At 43.4% G+C, this 20,059-nt stretch overlaps 1 protein-coding gene across 1 annotated transcript in view; it reads right to left on the bottom strand.

The window, feature by feature from the left end:
- Positions 1-5,986: 5,986 nt before the first annotated feature.
- The window catches only part of HS3ST3A1 (heparan sulfate-glucosamine 3-sulfotransferase 3A1), a 99,116-nt gene continuing 85,043 nt past the window's right edge, over positions 5,987-20,059 (bottom strand). Inside the window, exon 2 of the mRNA XM_036267652.1 lies at positions 5,987-8,417. Within this exon, the coding sequence (XP_036123545.1) occupies positions 7,796-8,417 (622 nt within the window). The 3' untranslated portion in view covers positions 5,987-7,795. The remainder of the gene's footprint in view (positions 8,418-20,059) is intronic.

Raw genomic sequence — 20,059 nt, forward strand, 5'->3', positions numbered from 1 at the left:
CAAGGTGGGGGGTGGCCTGTAAATTAAAGGTCCCCCAATGGGTGGATGAAGACAAGCCCAATTTAGAAACTGTTATTAAGGACCTTTGCTTCAATGCACTTTTTCAGAATCTAGGAAAGATATGGCTCCGAAGTCAAGGAGAAATGATAACACCGGGGCTGGGAAGAGAGTGGGAGGAAGCACAGATCTAGGGGTGCTCACCGCTCCTCCATTACTGACAACTGGGACTGAGTTAAAGGAAGGGAAGGATTTTTAAAAATTTGTTTTTATTTAATTTTAGAGAGAGAGAAAGGAATAGGGAGAGAAACATCAATAAGAGAGAAACATCTATTGACTGCCTCCTGCATGAAGGAGGCCAAAACCTGGGCATGTTCCCTGACCAGGAATTGAACCTGCGACCTCTTGGTGCATGAGTCAATGCTCAGTCACTGAGCCACACTGGCTGGCCATGATTCTTATTAATAAAAGCAAATTTTTAAATAGTTTTTAGTGTCCTATGGGAAATAAGAAGAGTGATTGATTTAATGATAATCATTTTAAGAGACAGAAAAAAAAATTATTGTGACAGCCCCAACCATAAAATGTTTCCAGACATTTCAGCTGGAATGAACCTGACAGCACAGTTTATCCTCTGCATTTTTTTTTATGAATGAGAAAACAGGTTCTGTGATACTGCATGATTCTTGCATGACCCATTATTCCCAGTCAAATCAGGAATATTCACAACACTACCCACAAGACACAAGTTTTCATCATGAAAGCACAGAAAGAGCTGATGGATTGAAGAAATGTCGCTAAAAAATGGAAGTAGAATCAAGAGAGTGGATGGATTGAACAAACCATGGTTTCCTTTCAAGGTACATGTAAGTATGTCGAGGCAGGTAAGTCTCATGACTATGTAATCATGTTATTTACCAGAATAGCTATATCCCGGTCTCAAACAGTGAGTGGCCTCAAACAGTTTAACAGAATGTACGACATGAAGAAGGACTGCTTACGAGGGTGGTAGGGTGGCGGGGAAAGGCAGACATGGGCACCATGTTTTCTAGACACCAGAGAACGTCACAGTGGCAATAACAGAAGTAAGGGAGGTGATTATAAAAATGAAGATCAGGCTAGAGAAATTGGAGTGGGAGTCAAATAATGAAAGAGTCCTGCCCTGGCCGGTTTGGGTCAGTGGTTAGAGCATTGGCCCACGGACCAGAGAGCCCCAGGTTCAGTTCCCGCTAAGGGCAGGTACCTCAATTGCAGTTTGTCCCTGGCCCCGGTTGGGCTCCTGTGGGTGGTGGCCAGTTGATGTGTCTCTCTCATATCAATGTTTTTCTCTCTCTTTCTCCCTCCCCCCCTCTCTCTCACTTTATCTGAAGATAAATGCAAAGAGTGTCCTGGGTAAGGATAAAAGAAAGAAAGAGTCCCAGAAATGAAAAAGCAGAGAACAAACTGATGAGAAACCTAGGAACAAGAATTGAAGGGTTGATGCAAGAAGTAGAATTGAGCATTGTTACCACGCGGGTGATTTGCAACTTGAGTTCGGAGACAGGGTGAGGCTGGTAAAAACAGATCTGCTTCCAATTTTTCTGTGTGTCCATTATATACAGCTCAGACTAGTCGAGTCTATCATTCTGTTGATACAGAACTTTTATGAATGGCCTCATCAAATAGCAGAGGTCAAAGAGTCTGAGAAAGAGCCCATTATTGATGGCGAGTTTGAGGAAGAGCCGGACGTGTTCAGTACAGAATCGCCGGGCCGTTGGGAGCCAGCGCACCAGGACTTCGCATTTCAGTGGGGAGAAGGGGAGAAGAAAGCTGCATCCCCCAGGAGGTTTCCAATGCCACATGCTAGAAGGCCGGGGGAGGGCATTTTCTCTGAAGAGAACGTTTCCTAAAATGTAAGAGTGCCATCTAAGCAAAGGTAAAGGAAGGAAGGCTAAGGGCCGAGTTTTGAAATTAAAAAATAAAGTATAATTCTGGGGCCAGGTGGTTACAGAAAGGGAAAAGGTCACTAGAGTCACACTGGAAAGAAAGAGGAATACAAAAATACAACACCACAAGATGACATTTGGGCATAAGGATTTTGCTACAGGAAAATACTGAAAGGTGAAAGGTCACTCAGAAGAGAAACGATGTGGAACTCAGGGTGGAAGGGAAGAGGCTGAAAAGATGTCTAACTCAGCTGAGAGGAGCGTGGAGATTGTTGGGGTGGGGAAGAGCTGCAACAGACTGTGTGTCGACGTTTTGTATCTAGAAAGAAAGGAAGAAAGAAAAAAAATCTATTCAAACCTAAATAGGGTGGAAAGGTGCTTCGCGTCATTCTCTATGAAGGTAAGTTATTATTATTGTAGAATACACGCTAGACTGTTCGTGACGAGGAACAACGGATCTGGCCTGCGGAGTAAGACCACATGGTCTGAAATAAGTCTAGGTTTGGCTCTGAAGGTCTCAGCTGATGTTTAGCTAATCAAGAACTCGTGTTCCCTCTGAAACATCGCAGCAAAATGACTGTAGAATGTTCCTGTTTCCTACTGCTCTCTGGTTGACCAGCTGTTGCGGGCTTGAAATAAAGAAATCTGAGCTTCGATGAGGCTTTCTGGGAAAACAGGTGGGAGAAATGCGCCGCTCAGACCAGAGGCAGACAACCTGTCAGAAGTGAAATGCCCAGTTGCCGACCCTGATCCTTCAGGTCAGTGGTGAGGGGCGGGACCCTGGAACCTGGCAAGTGTCCTTCCAACGCCAGCTCCATCTCCTGTCAAAAATGAGCTCCCATGCTTTCGTATTCTGTCTCATCCATCTTTGTGGGGGCCCTGCTTTCCTGATGTAAATCCTCTCGGGGAAAGATCAACCCATCTGACTTCATCTGTCTGGGCATATGCATCAAACAACGGGACGGCTTTCGCTAGAGCCGAAGCAGACAGCAGTGGCTCAAGGTGCATGCAAAGGTTTCCCCGGGAATCCGAAGTAAGACATGGACACCGCAGGGTCTGGTGCATTTGAAGAGAGGGCAGAACTGAGGTGAGAAGCTGGGATACCAGGCCTTCTTGGACACGGCAAGATGTAAGGAGAGAAGGCGCTGAAAAGTGAAAGAAACATGGAGATGAGAAGGGAAAAGACACAGCTCTCCGGGCAACGAAACAAGCCCCCAGGGACGGCGAACTCTCCAGGCTTACCATAAAGTGGCTTTGGAAGAGACTTGAAACACATGAGCCATAGTTTGCCGATGTGTGGACCAGACAGTAACTTTAAATCTCTCTTAGGAATGATCAGCCAACCCCCTGCTGGGAAGGTAGCCTGCTCATGTACCAGCCAGGCAGAGCTATGCGTGCCCTTTCTCATATCTGATCCTTTGACTGAACTTAAAATATCAAACCCAAGAATTTGGGGATGAAAAGTATGCTCCCAACTTATTGTAACCTTATTTTAAAAAAATGTTTTTATTGATTTCTTAGAGAGAGAGGGAGAGAAAGAGAGAAACATCCATACGAGAGCGATATATTCATCAGCTGCCTCCTGCACTCCCCCTCCTGGGGATCGAGCCTGCAACCTGGGCATGTGCCCTGACCAAGAATCAAACCAGGACCTCTCAGTCCATCCACACCGGTTGGGCAATGTTGCCTTTTATTTTATCAATAAAACTAGGGGAGAGTAGGTTGTTGCTCATATAGCTGTTAAAAGACCACAACCAACAGAAATTGACCTGGAAAATCAGGGTGATGGCCTGAAACATACTAACTAAATATCCTAAATATCCCACAATGAATCAGTAATTAGAAGCAATTTCTATGTCCAGTTTTATTTCCTCCTGGCATACTTAAAATCCATTATTTCATTACTGTGTATGAAGTTGCACTGTCTTGTCATTTTCCCAAATTTACCCCTTTTCCAGGGAAGGCCTCCCATTCCAAAACTCATCATGTGACAAACAGGTTGAAATGTCCCTATCCATGTTTTCCACCCATACAACTGAGACTCAGAATGCTTTTCTGTTGAAGAAGATATTCTAAGGACCACAGATTCTACAGTAATGTTGATGTTCCCCTAACAGGGACTGATATTTGGGTTAAGTTCGATTCTTCCTCCATGACCATGGGACACAGGAGGAAGACAGGTAGGGTCTACTATTTCTGCACGAACTTTCACTGAATCTGCTACACGTTTGTATGTGTGGGACCCATAAGTTCTTCTCTTCCCTGATTCTATGGTAACTATGTACAAAGTTCTCTGGTTTCTAGAAAATGTGCCAGTAAGATTTCTCTGTTCTTTGCTATTACTCAGCAACTCAGGGCACATCCATCTGAATTTAGCTGCTGAACAGAACTGGAGCACTCACTTCTACGGCTGTCACTTGGCTGTGTCAGGTGACGAGAAATACTGTCACGGCTCTGTTGTGGAGGCAAATTGAAACTGTGAGACTTGGACTTGAAAAGGCCTGTGAAATGTCTGATTGCAATGTTATTTTTCCACCTGAAACTGACAGATTGCACTTCACAGAAATGGAACTGTCGTTTGGTACAAGCTACTCCTGTGTCTCAGTTATAAAATCCCAGCTCATTGATGTCTCTCCTTAGTATTCCTCTTTCCAAAGCACAACATCAAACATTGATCTGTTTATTATAGTGAAGTCCCTTACAAAGTTACAGAGAGAAAGACTTTCAAGAGAAAATCTTAGAGTGGCGAGTGAAAGAATTACCAGTCGGGCATTAATGAGAATCCGGTTTGCAGACCTGGTTCAGACACACTCCCTGCGACGGGTTCACTTCTTCCATGGGGAACCTCATCATCGCTGACAGTTTGGGCAGGGTAGGCCTCTGGTACAGGGGCTCTCCTCTGCATTACAAGGTGTTTAACAGCATCCCTGGCATTCACCCACTAGAAGCAGCCTATATTCCATCACCCTTGGGACTACCCAAGTATCTTCTCACTTGGCCTTGGGATGCAAAAATGTCTTTTGTTGAGAATTGCAGTTTAATGATTAGTTTTCTCAACTGTAAAGTGTAATTAATGAGAGTGGAGAGCTGCTGGTGGTTAAGGTGAAATGTTGCATTCGAAAGGTTTATCTGCTACATGACTATATAATGTATTCCTGCTTTTAGACATGTTTATTTGTTCACACATTGAGTTTAGGTGTCTTCATGGGTAACAGATTTGGCAGGTCTCAGCGGACAGAGTGGGATAAATGTGTAGAGAGGACATTTATTCTCTTAACAACTGTGAAATCAAGAGTTAAGAATTTACAGACACATCAATGTTTTCATGCCTAGTTAAAGGAAGAATGCAAATACCAAATGGGGATGTGATCCAATTTACCTTTCAGGCTTATTCTAATTTTAAAGATCTTTGAAAATAAGAAAATTAGAGTGGGATTACTACTCCTAGAATAATTAACATCCATTCTCTAGAAGCTGAAGAATCCCAGGTTATTAGAATAAAATTAATTTTCCTTAAAGGTTCCTAAGTTATCTGGAGAATTTATACACAGTAGATGCCTCCTCAAAAGTAAACTGCTCAGAAGAAAGCGTGTGGTTCTGGAGAGACGGTTCTTCACTAAGAAGAGTTAAGGAGGTCAGTAGGCATGGCTGCGGGGCAGATGGCAAGGTGGAAGGATGGTCAAATCAAGAGCAAAACCTAGGATTGGTGTAGCTAAATGGACAAAGGCATCTGAGCTCAAGTCCTTGCATAGCAAGAATAAGTACCACAGAGAAGCAGAAACGGAAAAGTTCCATTCAGAGTACACTGACTCCAGATCTTTACTTTTTTTTTTTTTTTTTGGAAGGTTGGGGGTACCTATAACTTCTAACACCCTCCTGAAATCTTAGAAGTTAGGTTTTCCTGGCCTGCTGTTCAATCCTTCATTTAAAAATAAAATAATATGAACAAAAAAATCCACATGCAAGAAGAGATTCTTTGCACTCAATTCTGTTTTTTTAATTATTATTTCTTAACACAAAAAGATTGAGATTGCCCATACAATTGTTTCCTTGTGCAAGCTACTTTTGCATAATGTCAAACAAATGCTTATAAAAGAATCAGAAGCATAAACAAAATGAGTTAAGAAAAAAAGATAAAAAGAGTTCAAAATGAGTATCTTGTTGCTGGTAGTGACAATCTAGCAGAACAAAAACAGGTTGTGACCCTGGAAAATTGAGGGCACAGAAGGGAAGGAAATCCGCTGGGAAAGGGGACCTGGATTTGGGGTTTACTTAACCCCGGAAGGTGGGAACTAATACATAGAACCAACAATTTGGAGCAATGATGGAATATCTAGAAATTGAAATGATTTTTTTCCTTCCTTTCAATCCTGCGTTAGGCTTCTCAAGAAATATTTATTTCACCGATGCAGCCTCGGTGGCAAAGGTAACATTCTACCACGTGTTTCAAATAAATTTCGCTTCTTTTGATTCACAACACTGGAGAAGAAAAAGAGCACTATTTAGAAGACTTGAGTGTTTGGTTCTTTACATTTTGGTGGATATAGAAACGTTCCACGAGATAGGAGACATTTTCCTCTTGGTTTAAACCTGTAATAAAATGTTGATGACAGGCTAATTATACATGTTTTTTAATATTTTGTGCATATGTGCTCCTCTCTAAACCAATTTAATTCCCATTAATGCTAATCTTGTTAATGCCCGCTCGGAGAGGAAAGGAACCCTTTTAATAAACAATTGATTTATTTGAGCTCTTTAAATGGGGGATGGGCAGGAACAGATGGGAAAATAGGAGACACCACCATTTTTATCCCTATCTGCATTTCTAAGGATATTTCTTAATTAATGAATATTAGGTTATAATAGGTATCAACAGGAAATGGGGGAAAATAAAGTGTCAAAATGACAGTCCTCCACCCACGAACAAAAGGGCACTGTAAAAGATGTTTGTTGATACATTGTTAGTACTAGCTCCAAGGTTAGAAATTAAATATTACAGACAGAAGCTGATTTTCTTTCTAAAGAAAACAGATAAATAAAAATGAGGTTCATATTTGTAAGCTCTTATAGAAACAGCTTTTTCTTCATTAACAAATAGGACAGCCAGGTCAAAAGAACAAATAGGCAAGTGCTCCAAAAGAACAAATACGGTGCGTCCCATCTAGATCACTTCCAACCTCGCTAACTGTTTTTAAAGGTATAGATGTCTTATTTTGAATTGTCCTGGAAAAAGTGGCATGAAATAAAGAACAAGTAAAAGATGGGGTTTTGTCCAGGATACACCCTCTGGCCCTAAGACAAGTTATTTAACCTCCCTGAGACTCAAGTTTCCTTACCTGTAAAATGGGATTATAATCTCTATGCACTATGTTCTTGCACACACAGTAGTATAAGGATCAAAACATGTTTATTTGAAAGCACTGTGATAATTGAAGTGGTGTGAAACCATACAGTATTATTAACTGGGAAACAGTTTAAGAAAAAGTGGCACAGGAAAAGAACTAAAGGGAGCAATACACAGGCTAGATATCAATTCTATCTGGGCCTTGTAAGCCAGAGAGAGAGATTGGTTTACTCTCGGAGTTCTCTTAAAAGTTTTAATGGCAGTTGATGCTCTTACTTTATAGGTATGTGTATAAAACAGAAACTAAAAGTTGAAAGTATTTAGATGAGTAAAGGTTTCCTTTCTTGTTTATCCAAATGTTTGGTGTAAGTTAAACGTGAAGATGGAGAGGTGAGAACATTCTCTTAACATTCATTGAAAAAAACTACCAAAAGAAATATTTTCAGCACAAATATTAAACTGCCTTTTCTCTACCGATTGGTAAAAAAATATATTATATTTGATTTTTTTTTCTTTTTAAATTATATTGTTATCCATCCCAGCCAAAGTCGTGCCCGGTCATCTGGTAGAACTTGAGGTTGAAGGGCCGGTAGAAGTCGCGCAGTCTCTGCACCACCTCGCGGTCGATCTCGGGGTGGGTCCGGCCCTTGGTCTTGCCCAGGCAGTGGGGTTTGCTGCTGCCCTCGGCCTTCTTCAGGCAGGGGAAGCCCTTGGTCTTGTTGAAGTAGAAGTGCTTGTCGGTGATGATCCTCTTGAGGCCCAGGAAGTCCTGCACGCGGCCCAGCTCGCCGGCCGGGTCGCTGATGAGCCGCTCCCCGCTCACGAAGAGCATCTGGCCGATGGGGAAGTGGCGAAGCCAGTGCTCCAGGTGCTTGGCGTAGATGCCGATCTGGATGGCGCTCCACGACGTGTCGATGAGGCCCGCGGTTCTGTTTTTGAACGTCAAGCTCTCGAAGGTGGGGATGTCGGGCCGCTTGGAGAGCGTCTGCGTGTAGTCCGAGATGGCCCTGGTCACCGGGTCCCGCACCACCACGATGAGCTTGGTGTCCTTGGACATGGCCGAGATGCGCGCGGGGGCCTCCCGGGTGACGAAGTAACTGGGCGTCTTCTCCATGGTGATCTGCCCGTCCAGGGTTCGTGGCATCAGGTCCCTGGGGAAGGAAAAAAGGCACATAAGAGCCTGAAAACGGGGCGATTCCCCCTGGTTTACACACACAGCCCAGGCCCAGGAGGAGGGGTGCAGTACACTCTGGAGCCAGACGGCCTGAGATGGTTCCCAGTCTCCCACTTACTAGATGTGTGACTGCCCACGAGTTGTGTCAACACACCGCACCTCTGGTTCCTCGAGTATTTAATGGGAAATAATAACAACATCGATCTCATACGATTGTTGTGATGATTAAATGACTTAATATACTTCAGTAGCTTAGGCAAGTGCCTGGCACAGAAAAAGTGCTGTGTAATTTTCATTTTTTATCATCCTCAACCCACACTGCTGTAAGAAAATAAACTTAATCAAATTCTTTAGGTGAATTTGAATATTGTAATAAGCACAATTATACTGCTACGATATGGTATTAAAATACCCTGAACACTTTCTGTAGTTTTCTTTAAAAAAAAGCAACTACATTTAACATAATGCCATAGCTTATTACACAAAATACTTCTTTTTGCAATTCCGGGATTTTCCTATAACAAACAAGACTTATTAAATAATCCATCTTTTATTTAATAATTTGAAATGCCATTATTAATATATCCTAAATGTCTTGGTTCCTCTCTGCATTGGCCCAATTATAGTGTTGTTATCATGTTAGAGTATTATTTATGTGCACCAAACTAAAAGCTGAATATTATTGTTCAAAATGTTCTTGATGAGTCCTATCTATTTATTCTTCCTGATGAATGTTAGAATCACTTCGTTATGCTAAGAAAAAAAAAAAAAAATCCATTGGACTGTCGGCAGAGTAGATATTGCCACCCAGTTCAAACATGCTTTCCTACGGAGAACAGAGGAGTCTCAGGGCCAGTCAAAACACATGAGCCAGACAGATAAAACCGATTTACTCTCCCAATATAAGTGCACTGCCACTGAATCCACTATTTATTTGAAATATATATATTTCTAATATTAAAGAACTGATTTTCCAATTTTAAGTTTTATAAGAAATAGATGTTGCTTAAATCAATATTAAAAAAGTAATTTTGGGGATTTACAATGACTAAATGTGTTTTGTCCTTTGATTCATTGATAAAAAAGAATCAAACTTATAAATATCCTTATATAAGATTCACTTTTATTCCGGGAATAAATTTTCTTTGATCATGGTATATTATTCTTTTAATTTAGTCCTAGATTTGATTCATCTTTATTTTGTTTTGGATTTTTCATCTATATTCATTAACAAGTTGCTTCTACAGTTTTTCTTTTGACTAACAGGTTAATCAATTGTTAAAATATGAATTATTCTACACACAAAATGAGTCAAGAAATATAGCAAAATAATTTTCTTTTCTTTTTTTTTAATCCTCACCCAAGGATACCTTCCCATGTTTTTGTTCAGATAGAGTGAGGGAGAGAGAGGAAGAAATTTTGATGTGAGAGAGATACAGCGACTAGTTGCCTCCCACACAACTCCAACCAGGGCCAGAGATGAACCGCAACTAAGGCACATGCCCTTGACCGGACTCGAACCCTCAACTCATTGGTCTACAGGCCGACGCTCTAATTTTCTATTCTTTCAAAATTGGATGAGTATCACCTACAAACCCATGTAATACTGGAGTTTTTATTATTAGTATTATTTATTTAAATATGTTTTTATTGATTTTAGAAAGAGGGAGAGAGAGCTAGAAACATTGATGGGACAGAAACATCAACATTGACTGGCCGCCCCCTGCAGGACCCCCACTGCGGATGGAGCCCACAACCTGGGCTTGTGCCCTGACCAGAAATTGAACCAGCAACCTCTTGGTGCAGGGGTTGGCGCTCAACCACTGAGCCACACTGGCTGGGCTAATGCCAGCGCTTTCAGAAGTGAGGGTAGCAAAGAAACTGAGATCTTCGAGTCTCTTTCCAGTTTTGTCCACGGTTACTGTTTTTTTGTAATGCTCTGCCTCATCTTGTATAAATTTTAGCAATAAATATTTTTCTAAAAATCACCCAGTCATTGAGTTGAAGTTATTCTCAACCATAAATGAGTGTTTTCTGGCTATCTTTCTGCTTTCTCTGTTAGATTATCTTTTTTTTTTTTTTTTTTAATTTTCTGGTTTCCCTTTTAACTCTTTAATGCCCCTTTATTCTTTTTCTAGTTTTTTAAATTTTTTTTTTTCTTTATTGATTTTTAGAGAGAGCAGAAGGGAAGAGAGAGAGATAGAAACATCAATGAGAGAGAATATCGACTGGCCGCCTCCTGCATGCTCCCCACTGGGGATCGGGCCCACAACCTGGGCATGTGCCCTGACCAGGAATTGAACCAGCGACCTCTAGGTGCATGGGTCGATGCTCAACCACTGAGCCACGCTGGATAGGCTAGTTATGCTTTTTAATTCTTCCAGTTTATTCAACTGAATGCTTAGTCCATTTATTTTCAACCTTCCTTCTCAAGTAACGAAAGCGCTTTGAGGCCACTAATTTCCCTTTAAGTACAGACTTAGTCTAATTCCACAGGTTCTTATGTGTACTGCTGTCATTTTGATAACTTCATGAATACTTAGGAATCACATTTTGCACTTGTTCCCTTTATTTCCAGGCATTTTCTAGGATCGATTCTTCATTGCTTTTTTTTTAATCCTCACCCAAGGACATTTTTGCATTTCTCTTCAGACAGAGTGGGAGGGAGAGAGGGAGAAAGAGAGAGAAACACTGATGTGAGAGAGACACGTTGAGTGGTTCAACTACATGACCCCAACCAGGCTGGGGACAAATCACAACCGAAGTACGTGCCCTTAGTGGGAACCAAACCCAGGACTCTCCGGTCCACGGGCTGACACTCTAACTACTGAGCCAAAGCAGCCAGGGCTTCATTTTTATTTTTAATGCTAATGGTTGATTTGCTGGGTGATTTTTTTTGGTAATTTTGTTCATTTTATTTACCTTTGTAATAAAAAAATGTATTTTGTGTTATGTGAATTTGCCTTTGTTGACTTCTCATAATTCCCATTGTTACTATTTCCTAGCTGTATATTATGAAAGTTTTCAAATATACACTAAAATACAAAGAACTGTAACAGAAATCTCATGTGCCTTACATCCGGGTTTAAATAGTTATAACTAGTGGCCAATTTGATATCATTCATAACTCTTCCATTGCTCCCCCCCCCCCCACCAGAGTAGATCCCTTTGTCTCAGAGATCTTATGGATTGGTTCTCAAACATAGGCATTGTTCTCGGCTGCTGTGGCTCAGCGGATTGAGCGCTGTCCCATGGCCTGAGAGGTCCGGGCTTGATCCCTGGTCAGGGAATATGGCAAGGTTGCAGACTCGATCCCCAGTAGGGGGCGTGCAGGAGGCAGCGGATTGATGAATCTGGAAAATGGGTGCATTGTACCTGCACCAATTCTCCAACCTTGGCGGCAATCTGGTGTCTGTGACATACCTCAGTCTGATGATGCAGGTGTTCTCCTGTTTTTGTTCTTTGACATTGCAGTAGGTTTTCTTTACATTTTTTTGGAAGGGGAAAATGATAATTAGATGTCTGATAGCTGTTGCTATTTTTTTAAAAAAAGAAATTGCAATTCCCTTTTCTTTCTTTCTTTCTTTCTTTATTTATTTATTTTTATCCTCACCCGAGGACATTTTTCCATTTTTTGTTCAGATAGAGTGGGAGGGAGAGAGAGGAACAGAGAGAGAGAGAGAAACATCGATGTGAAAGGGACACATCGAGCGGCCGCCACCCGCACGACCGACCAGGGCCGGGGACAAACTGCAACCGAGGTACATGCCCTTAGCGGGAACCGAACCCGGGTCTCTCAGGACCGCAGGCCGACGCTCTAACCGCTGAGCCAAACCGGCCAGGGCTGCAATTCCCTTTTCAAAAGAACTTTTAATGTGCTCTATTCTCCACTTTTTAAATATACTCTAAGGTCTGGGTAGTATTAAGTAAAGAGTCCAATGTTGACACAAGGGACATACAGATGGACATTACTCTCTCAGTTACACTGGTGCCACCACGAGACACGGATTCACAGACTCTGTCACTGTGGAACTCCCCTCAGTGGACTTCCAGTAGAAATCTAACTATTCTGGAAGCTTAGGTTGCACTTTTATAAGATGAGGCAGGAGATCGATCCGATCTCAGTGAAGGAAATTTGACCAAATGTGTGAAAGTTTTGGACTGTAAAAGAAAACATCAAATATTACTAAAGCGATAAGAAGAACTTTTGTTGCTTTAAAAAAAAGGCAGCATGCTTGCCTCCTTTCCTAGAATCTCTGACTTTGAACTAATCGACCTCATATTTTGGCCTGTGAAATAGAGATAACACACTTCACTCGGGAGCTGCTGGCTGGCGACATCGCGTTCCTTCCCGGTGTCTCGGGAAAGGCAGGTCCCCAGCAGCCTGTCAGCAGAGATGAAGGCTGCAGATGGTGCTGGGCCAGAGGAAATACTACTAATATCTCTGCGAAAAGAGACCATATTTTAAATGATCTCACTAGAGTAGGGCGAATAGCTATCCCAAAGAGGGGGAGTTGAAAGAGGAAACGCTAAAATAGAATTTCAGACGAAAAACACATTAATTACTGTCATCTACAGGATGAGGAAAACTGGTTTAGCACGGGGTAGGGTGGGGAGTCAAGGTTAACTATAAGCTGGCTGAAAACTACTTTTTTTCAAAAAGGACAAAATGATAGTTTCAATAATTCCTTAATTAAACTTACACTGGAGAGAACGGTTGCTTTGTAAAAGGTCTCACGATCGTTTTCTTTCTTTTTCCTTTTATTATTGCTCACCTGAAAATACTTTTCTATTTATCATCAGATAGAGTGGGAGGGAGGGAGAGAGAGACAGAGAGAAACATAGATGTGATAGAGCCACATAGACTGAATGCCTCCTGCATGACCCGACCAGGGCCGGGGACAAACCCTAACCAAAGCATGTGCCCTTGATCAGAATCAAACCCGAGACTCATTGGTCCAGGCTGATGCTCTAACCACTGAGCCAAACTGGCCATGGCTCAGGATAGTTTTCTTAAAATAGCAATCTCCCTTTTAATTTCTTCATTCATTTTCTTATTGCACTTTGGATTTAATATTCATAGAAGAGTTCCTCTAGCACATACCATAAAATGCACATGTACTTTGGAATGCCGTATTTCAAGTGTCTGAAGGAACGGAGAAGCTGTCTTTCTTACCTGGGTGAAGCACGTGCTGTCCTCTACTCTGTGTAGAGCAGGCTTGGCCTGGGAGGTGCAGGGAAGGAACCATCCCAGCATCATAAGAGCTATGCAGAAATAGGAGACAGGAAGTGGGGCAGAAAGGTCTGTGCAATGGGATGTATAAGGTTTGCCTGCAGACAGAAGCAGCTGGGGTGGGGAGTGAGAAATCCATCTGGATGATGGGAAGGATAGAACCTAGGAGGCCTTAATTTCCAGGCTAACAGTGGAGGCTCTTCCAATTTCACCTCTAAATGGTAAAAAAAGATTTGAAGACGTTTATAGTAAGTATGGAGATGAGTAAATGGGTAGAAACCAAAATTACAAGAACAATTAGAGAAGCTTATCTGTTTTCTCCCAGAGAAGACAAGAATAAGAAGTGATTTCACAGGCAAATTTAGATTACAAAGTGGGTTACACACGTTTGCTCTTTGTTCCTAAAACACATGAGAATTGACAATAACCAAAAGGCAGAAGCAATCCAAGTGTCCACATGTGGGTGAATGGATAAATAAAATGGGGTACACACAGTGGGACAGTAGCTGGCACATGCTACAACATGAATGAGCCTTGAAGTTATCGTGCGAAGTGAAACACGCACATATCACAGGACAGATACTGGATGACTTCACCCACATGAGCCACCTACGGGGGTCCAATCATACACACACAAGGTAGGAAGGAGGCTGCCAGGGGCTGGGGGAGGGGGAGGTAAGGAGCTGTTTGCTGAGTACAGAGTTCAGTTCTGTGAGATTACAGGAATCCTGGAGAGTGACCACTGAACAATGTCAATGTACTTGACAATGTACAATTCTGAACTGTATGCTTGAAAATGGTTAAGATGCCACATTATTGTACCATAATTTATTTTAAAAAGAACTCCTCAAAAAGACAAGGACCACAATTGCATCATAGAAGTTAATTAAACAAAGGGATCTTTTTGGATTTGAGTATAATTAAGCATCAGCACAAGGTACTAAAGGAGCCTGTGGTTTTGCTTTCCTCTTGTTAAACCAAAGGGGGAGCCCTGGTCGGTTTTGCTCAGCGGTTAGAGCGTCAGCCTGTGGTCCAGAGAGTCCCGGGTTCGGCTCCCGCTAAGGGCACGTACCTCAGTTGCAGTTTGTCCCTGGCCCTGGTTGGGTCATGTGGGTGGCAGCCACTCAATGTGTCCCTTTCACTCTCTCTCTCTCTTCCTCTCTCTCCCTCCAGCTCTATCTGAACAAAAAATGCAAAAATGTCCTTGGGTGAGGATAAAAAAATAAAATAAACCGAAGGGGAATACAAATAATTCACAGGATTGTGTGGGACTGTATGGAATTACAAGGTGAGGTCGGGGCCTGTCCTCGCCCACTCCCAGCAGGGACCACGAGCTCGTCTTTCAGCCTCTGTGACCTCAGCGCACTCACCTCACCAGGACACGCAAGCCAAGGGTCTGGGAAATCTGGGTTGTACACGGGGTTTGGCACGACCATTATTACTACGGGGTGATACCAAACACTGTTCTCGAGAAAGGGACGCCTGGTGCTCGTTGTCCCCACCTCCCAAGAGAACCCCATTCGGTGCAGGTAGCTAGGGCGCAGGTGCGACAAGAACCCCTCCAGCACGTTCCTGGGACAGCCACATGCCTGGCCTTTGGAGGCCTCTCATGTGTGACGTGCAGAGAGTGAAGATACCTGGTCTGAGAGCCACGAGCTGGTGCAGCCAAGTCCTTCGGAAGGACAGAATGGTCTGCTGCCGTGTGAGGGGATGGGTCTGTTTTTAAGGGGAGCGCATTTTCTCTCAGAAGGTGTGGTGCAGTGTGCCAAGAAGGAAACTGCTTGGGGACGCTTCCATCTGATTCAGGACACTGCCACTTCGGTGTCCTGGGGATTTCATGCTGGATCTGGTCAGTCACACTGGGATCCGTTTCTATGGGCGGACAGCTGTCTGTCTACGGTGTGGGAACCGTCCTGGCTAAGCGGAGCCATAACAGACCTGTAAGTGCTTTGTTCTTCTCTCCTCGAGCCATCCTGCTGACAGGCAGGCCTGCGTCCGCGGCTGTGCCCGCCAGTCCAGCGCCAAGGCCTCCCGGGAGGGAAAAGGCTCACCACTCAGCCCAGAGGTAGTCCTCGCTGGCACTCAGCAGCACATACTCCTTGAGCATATGACACATGGAGACAGTGCCGAATAGGAACCCACTCATGCGCTTCACCCTGCTCATCCATTCGGGCCATTCGCCCTAGGTGCCCAGTGCCCTCAGCCCGCCCTCTGCCACCCCTCCCCCCTCCCCCTCGCACTGCTCCTGGCTCTCTCTGAGGCACGTCTTCCTAAAGAAAAGTACCCTTCCCCACTGCGCTTTTCATAAATGGTGTCTGGTCAATTGGCTATTCACACAGAAAAATACATCTTAATCTCGTACCACAGACCAAAATCTATTCCAAATGCATGCAGGATAAATACGAATGGTACAATAAAAAGACTTTTGGAAGAAAACATAGGAGAATATCTTAATAATTTTTAGCGAGGGTAAAGATGTCTAAAATTTCTTGAATATATACTAGATATAAAAACAGTATCCAAAAGGCCAATACATGTGTGAAAAGATGTTGAACTTCATCAGCCATCAGGGAAACACAAGTGGCTCGGGTGAGAAGCCCGGGGAATTCGGGGTGTGGGTGAGGATGGGAGCCACTGGCTGGCTGCGGGTGTGAGTGGAGGCTGACATGACGGTGCTGGCTAACCGGCTGGCACTGTCCACCAGGGCTGAACATGTGTATACACCGTGGCCCAGCAATTCCACTGCCAGGGCTATACTCACTAGCAATTGTACCTATGTTCACCGAGACATGCTCACAAATGTTTAGTTATTCATGAGAACCCCAAACGCAAGCTACCCAAACATGTCTATCCTTCTATTTTTATGATATGTGCATATATACATACATATATGTTTACAGAATATAAAGAATATACAGAATTGGCATGAAAGACTCAAATCTGTGACTGAATCTCATACACTCAATTTTTTTTTTTTTTTTTTTGGTATGTGCCCCTAGCAGGAACCGAACCTGGGACTCTCTGGTCCGCAGGCCACCACTCCAACCACTGAGCCAAACCAGCCAGGGCTCATACATCCAATTTTAACAAATGCAGCCAGTCACAAAAATGTATATACTGTATCATTTACTTATAAAAAAGTTTAAAAACCAGCCAGAACTCACCCAGAGTGTTAGATGCCAGGACACTGGCCCTTGGAGGAATTAGTGACCGGAAGGGGGCAGAAAGAGCTCTGGAGGGATGGACACACCCCAGGCCATGCTCTGGGTGCTGGTTATACAAGTGCGTCCACCTTGTGAAAAGTCACTGAGCTGTATCCCAGGATTTTTATCCCTTTCGAAATTTTGTTATGCTTCAACAAACGTTTACAACAAAAAATAAGTGGACCTAGTTTTTATATTCTCAAAAATATGTATATATATACATTTTGGAAAAGGGCATTTGCCAAATCAACTATGTCTCCCGCTTGTGGACACTCAGGTCATCAGGAAACAGGGTTGCGCTCCCACGCGGAGGAATGAGGGGACTTCTGGTGACCACTTCCCCCTGGTCCAGGGAAGCTGTCAGAACAGGAGATGCCCCGCCTCTGCCTCACGCATGCGCCCTTGACTCTCACGGCGCTACGAACCCTGCGGCGTCCCCAGTTCACCGAGGATGGGTCTCCAGGGTGTGGACACGGCACAGAGGTAGCTGAAGGATGTACCATATTCGCACAACAGTTTAGCTGTGACTTTCTCGGTTCATCTTTACCAGCCATAGGGGAATAAAGAGGACATGCTCCTCCAGTCTTCTGCTGAGAAAGCAGAGGCGGAGAGGCTCCGTGGGCGGGCGAGTCCGCACGTGGACACATGGGAGGCGACAGGTGGTCCTCCCAAAGCCTAGGGCAACGGTCCTTCCCTTGCACTGGACAAGAGAACGTCCGCAGGGGGCAGGAAAGTAATATCCAGAAGTTGGGTTGGAGCACATTTGGCAGAACGTGAGAACGCGAGCAAGTTATCCAGAGGGTAGCAGTGAAGGTCCGGGGAGACCCCGAATCTGAATTAACTGCAGATGAAGGGATTTGGCCGCGTGGAGAATTGTGCTACACGAGACGAGAAGACAGCGGTGCGGTGAACACCAGGGACACAGAACACCCGGGCGATGCCCAGAGTGCAGCTGAACAGGCGCGCGCAGCGAGACCCTTCGGGAAGCTCCTCCAGCATCGCCCCGCGGCGCTGACGCCCTGGGTTGCAGGGATGAGAGAGGGAGAAGGAGGTGGTGAGAACACGCCCAGCGGAGGGGAACCGACGCGGCTGGAGAGCTGGTCCACGCAGGGAGCAAAGCAGAAGGAGATCCCACCACTTCAAAGGCGGAAAATGATGGAAATTTTACTAAAACAAAAAACAACAACACAGTTCTTTTGAAGAACAAAGTAGGTTTCCCTGCCCTAAAAAAGAAGAAAGAAAGGTAGGGACTGGGTCGGAAGGGGAGGAGAGGAGTTGGTCCTACAGCGCCGACCATATCTTTTTTCCCACCGTAGAAAAAAAGGCCTTATATTTAAAGCTCAAGATAGAAATCATGGAGCAGATATTGTCAAGGAAAGCCTTTTTGAGGTCATAAGCAGAAAAGTCAACCAACTTCCAGAAGCAGAAAGGAATCTACTTGAACGTGGATCGACATACGTTGGATTTAATGCTGCTCTCAGTGGTCTAATAGCAAACAGTCTTTTTCGGCGCCTTAAATGTGACACAGGCTCGCATAGCTGCTGCTTTGCCAATGGCAGTGATCCCGTTTTTGACAGCGGATAGATCTTACAGAGGTTTTATAAGTTTACCATTGAATACAGGTGGTTTGAATTGTGAAACCTGTGCTCTAACACGAGCTGGATTGATTGGACTTGTTTTTGGTGGTCTGTACCCTGTTTTCTTGGCTACACCCGTGAATAGTGGCCTAGCAGCCAGGTGTACCTCAGCCCTGCTACCAGAGCGGAAACATCTTAGCCTACTGGACTAGAATTTCTAAGCCTATGTTTAGAAAGATGTTATTTCCCATTTTGCTCCAGACTGGGTTTGCAGCATACCTTAATTCTAGACGATATAAACTATTTATAAAGGCTCTTCAATGACCTGAACCTGGCCTAGAAATTTAGTGATTGTTAAACAAAAGTGTACGCAAAAATAAAACTGTAAGAATAAAAATAATAATACTAATCAAAAGAAAGAAAGGTAAGTTTTTCTTTCAGTAGAGTTGAGACTAATGTCTAAGTTAGGATTTCTGCCTAAGAATTTTAATGAAGACAAAACATTCGTTTTATTCTAAAACATGGCACAAATGGATACCTCCATGAAGACAACACCATTTTATTTTATTTATTTATTTTAAAATCTGTTTTTATTTATTTTTTTATTTTATTTTACTTTTATTAGAGAGAGAGGAAGGGAGAGAGAGAGAAACATCCATGTGAGAGAGAAACATCCATCAGCTGCCTCCTGCACACCCCCTACTGGGGGTCGAGCCCGAAACCAGGGCATGTGCCCTGACTGGGAATCGAACCCAGAGCTCTCAGTCCATGAGAAGAGGCTCAATCCACTGAGCCACACCAGCTGGGCAACAACACCGTTTTATAGGAAGCTCAACACTGCGAACAGGAAGGTGGATTTAGTCTTGATTCTACTGTTAAGCTCTGTGATAGTGAACAAATAGCTTTAGTTTTCTGGGCCTTGTTTTCTTCATGAGACAAGTCAGACTGCTGTCCTCTGTGTCTTTAAGGCTGTCTCATCTCTAAGATCCTACATATGGAGAGGGCGCTAATTAATTACTAACGTGTCAAATGTAAAGTTCTGCATAGCCTCACACTACTCCTACGGAAGTGAGACTCCGCCAATCAAAAAAAAAAAAATATGTGTAAATCATTAGACAAGGCAATTCTGCATCAACAGAATTTATTTCAAATCAATGAGGTTTGAGAGACTGCAGTGGATGCCAAGAGAAGGTACTCGGGTTAGTTCAAAGGAAAGCTTGCTTGGCATTTCCCTGGCACTTGGAGGCAACAGAAAGACCAGAAGTCCATGAAGTTGAGTGATCTCACTGCATTTGGTAAGACAGTGACTAAAAAAATCCATCTCTGTCCCATGCACCCTCTGTGCCTGAAACATCAAAATAAGATGTCACAGACAGAAGAGGAAGCTCATGGATAGGACTAAATGAAAAATAAAAGATATAGGGCAGCCAAGATCAAGTTTGGGTGCCTTAGAAAAAACAGGGTGACAACATAAGCAAATGGATACTTATTAAGTATTTACTACACACCAAAATATAATGTATCATTCCCTGCATCTCAAGGTGGTGAAAAGCTAGAACTGTTTTCATGATTTCACAGAACAACTAGGCTCAGGGAGGTAATGTGA

The sequence above is a fragment of the Molossus molossus genome, unplaced genomic scaffold (genome assembly GCF_014108415.1).
Source record: "Molossus molossus isolate mMolMol1 unplaced genomic scaffold, mMolMol1.p scaffold_m16_p_19, whole genome shotgun sequence".
In the NCBI taxonomy this organism is placed as follows: Eukaryota; Metazoa; Chordata; class Mammalia; order Chiroptera; family Molossidae; genus Molossus; species Molossus molossus.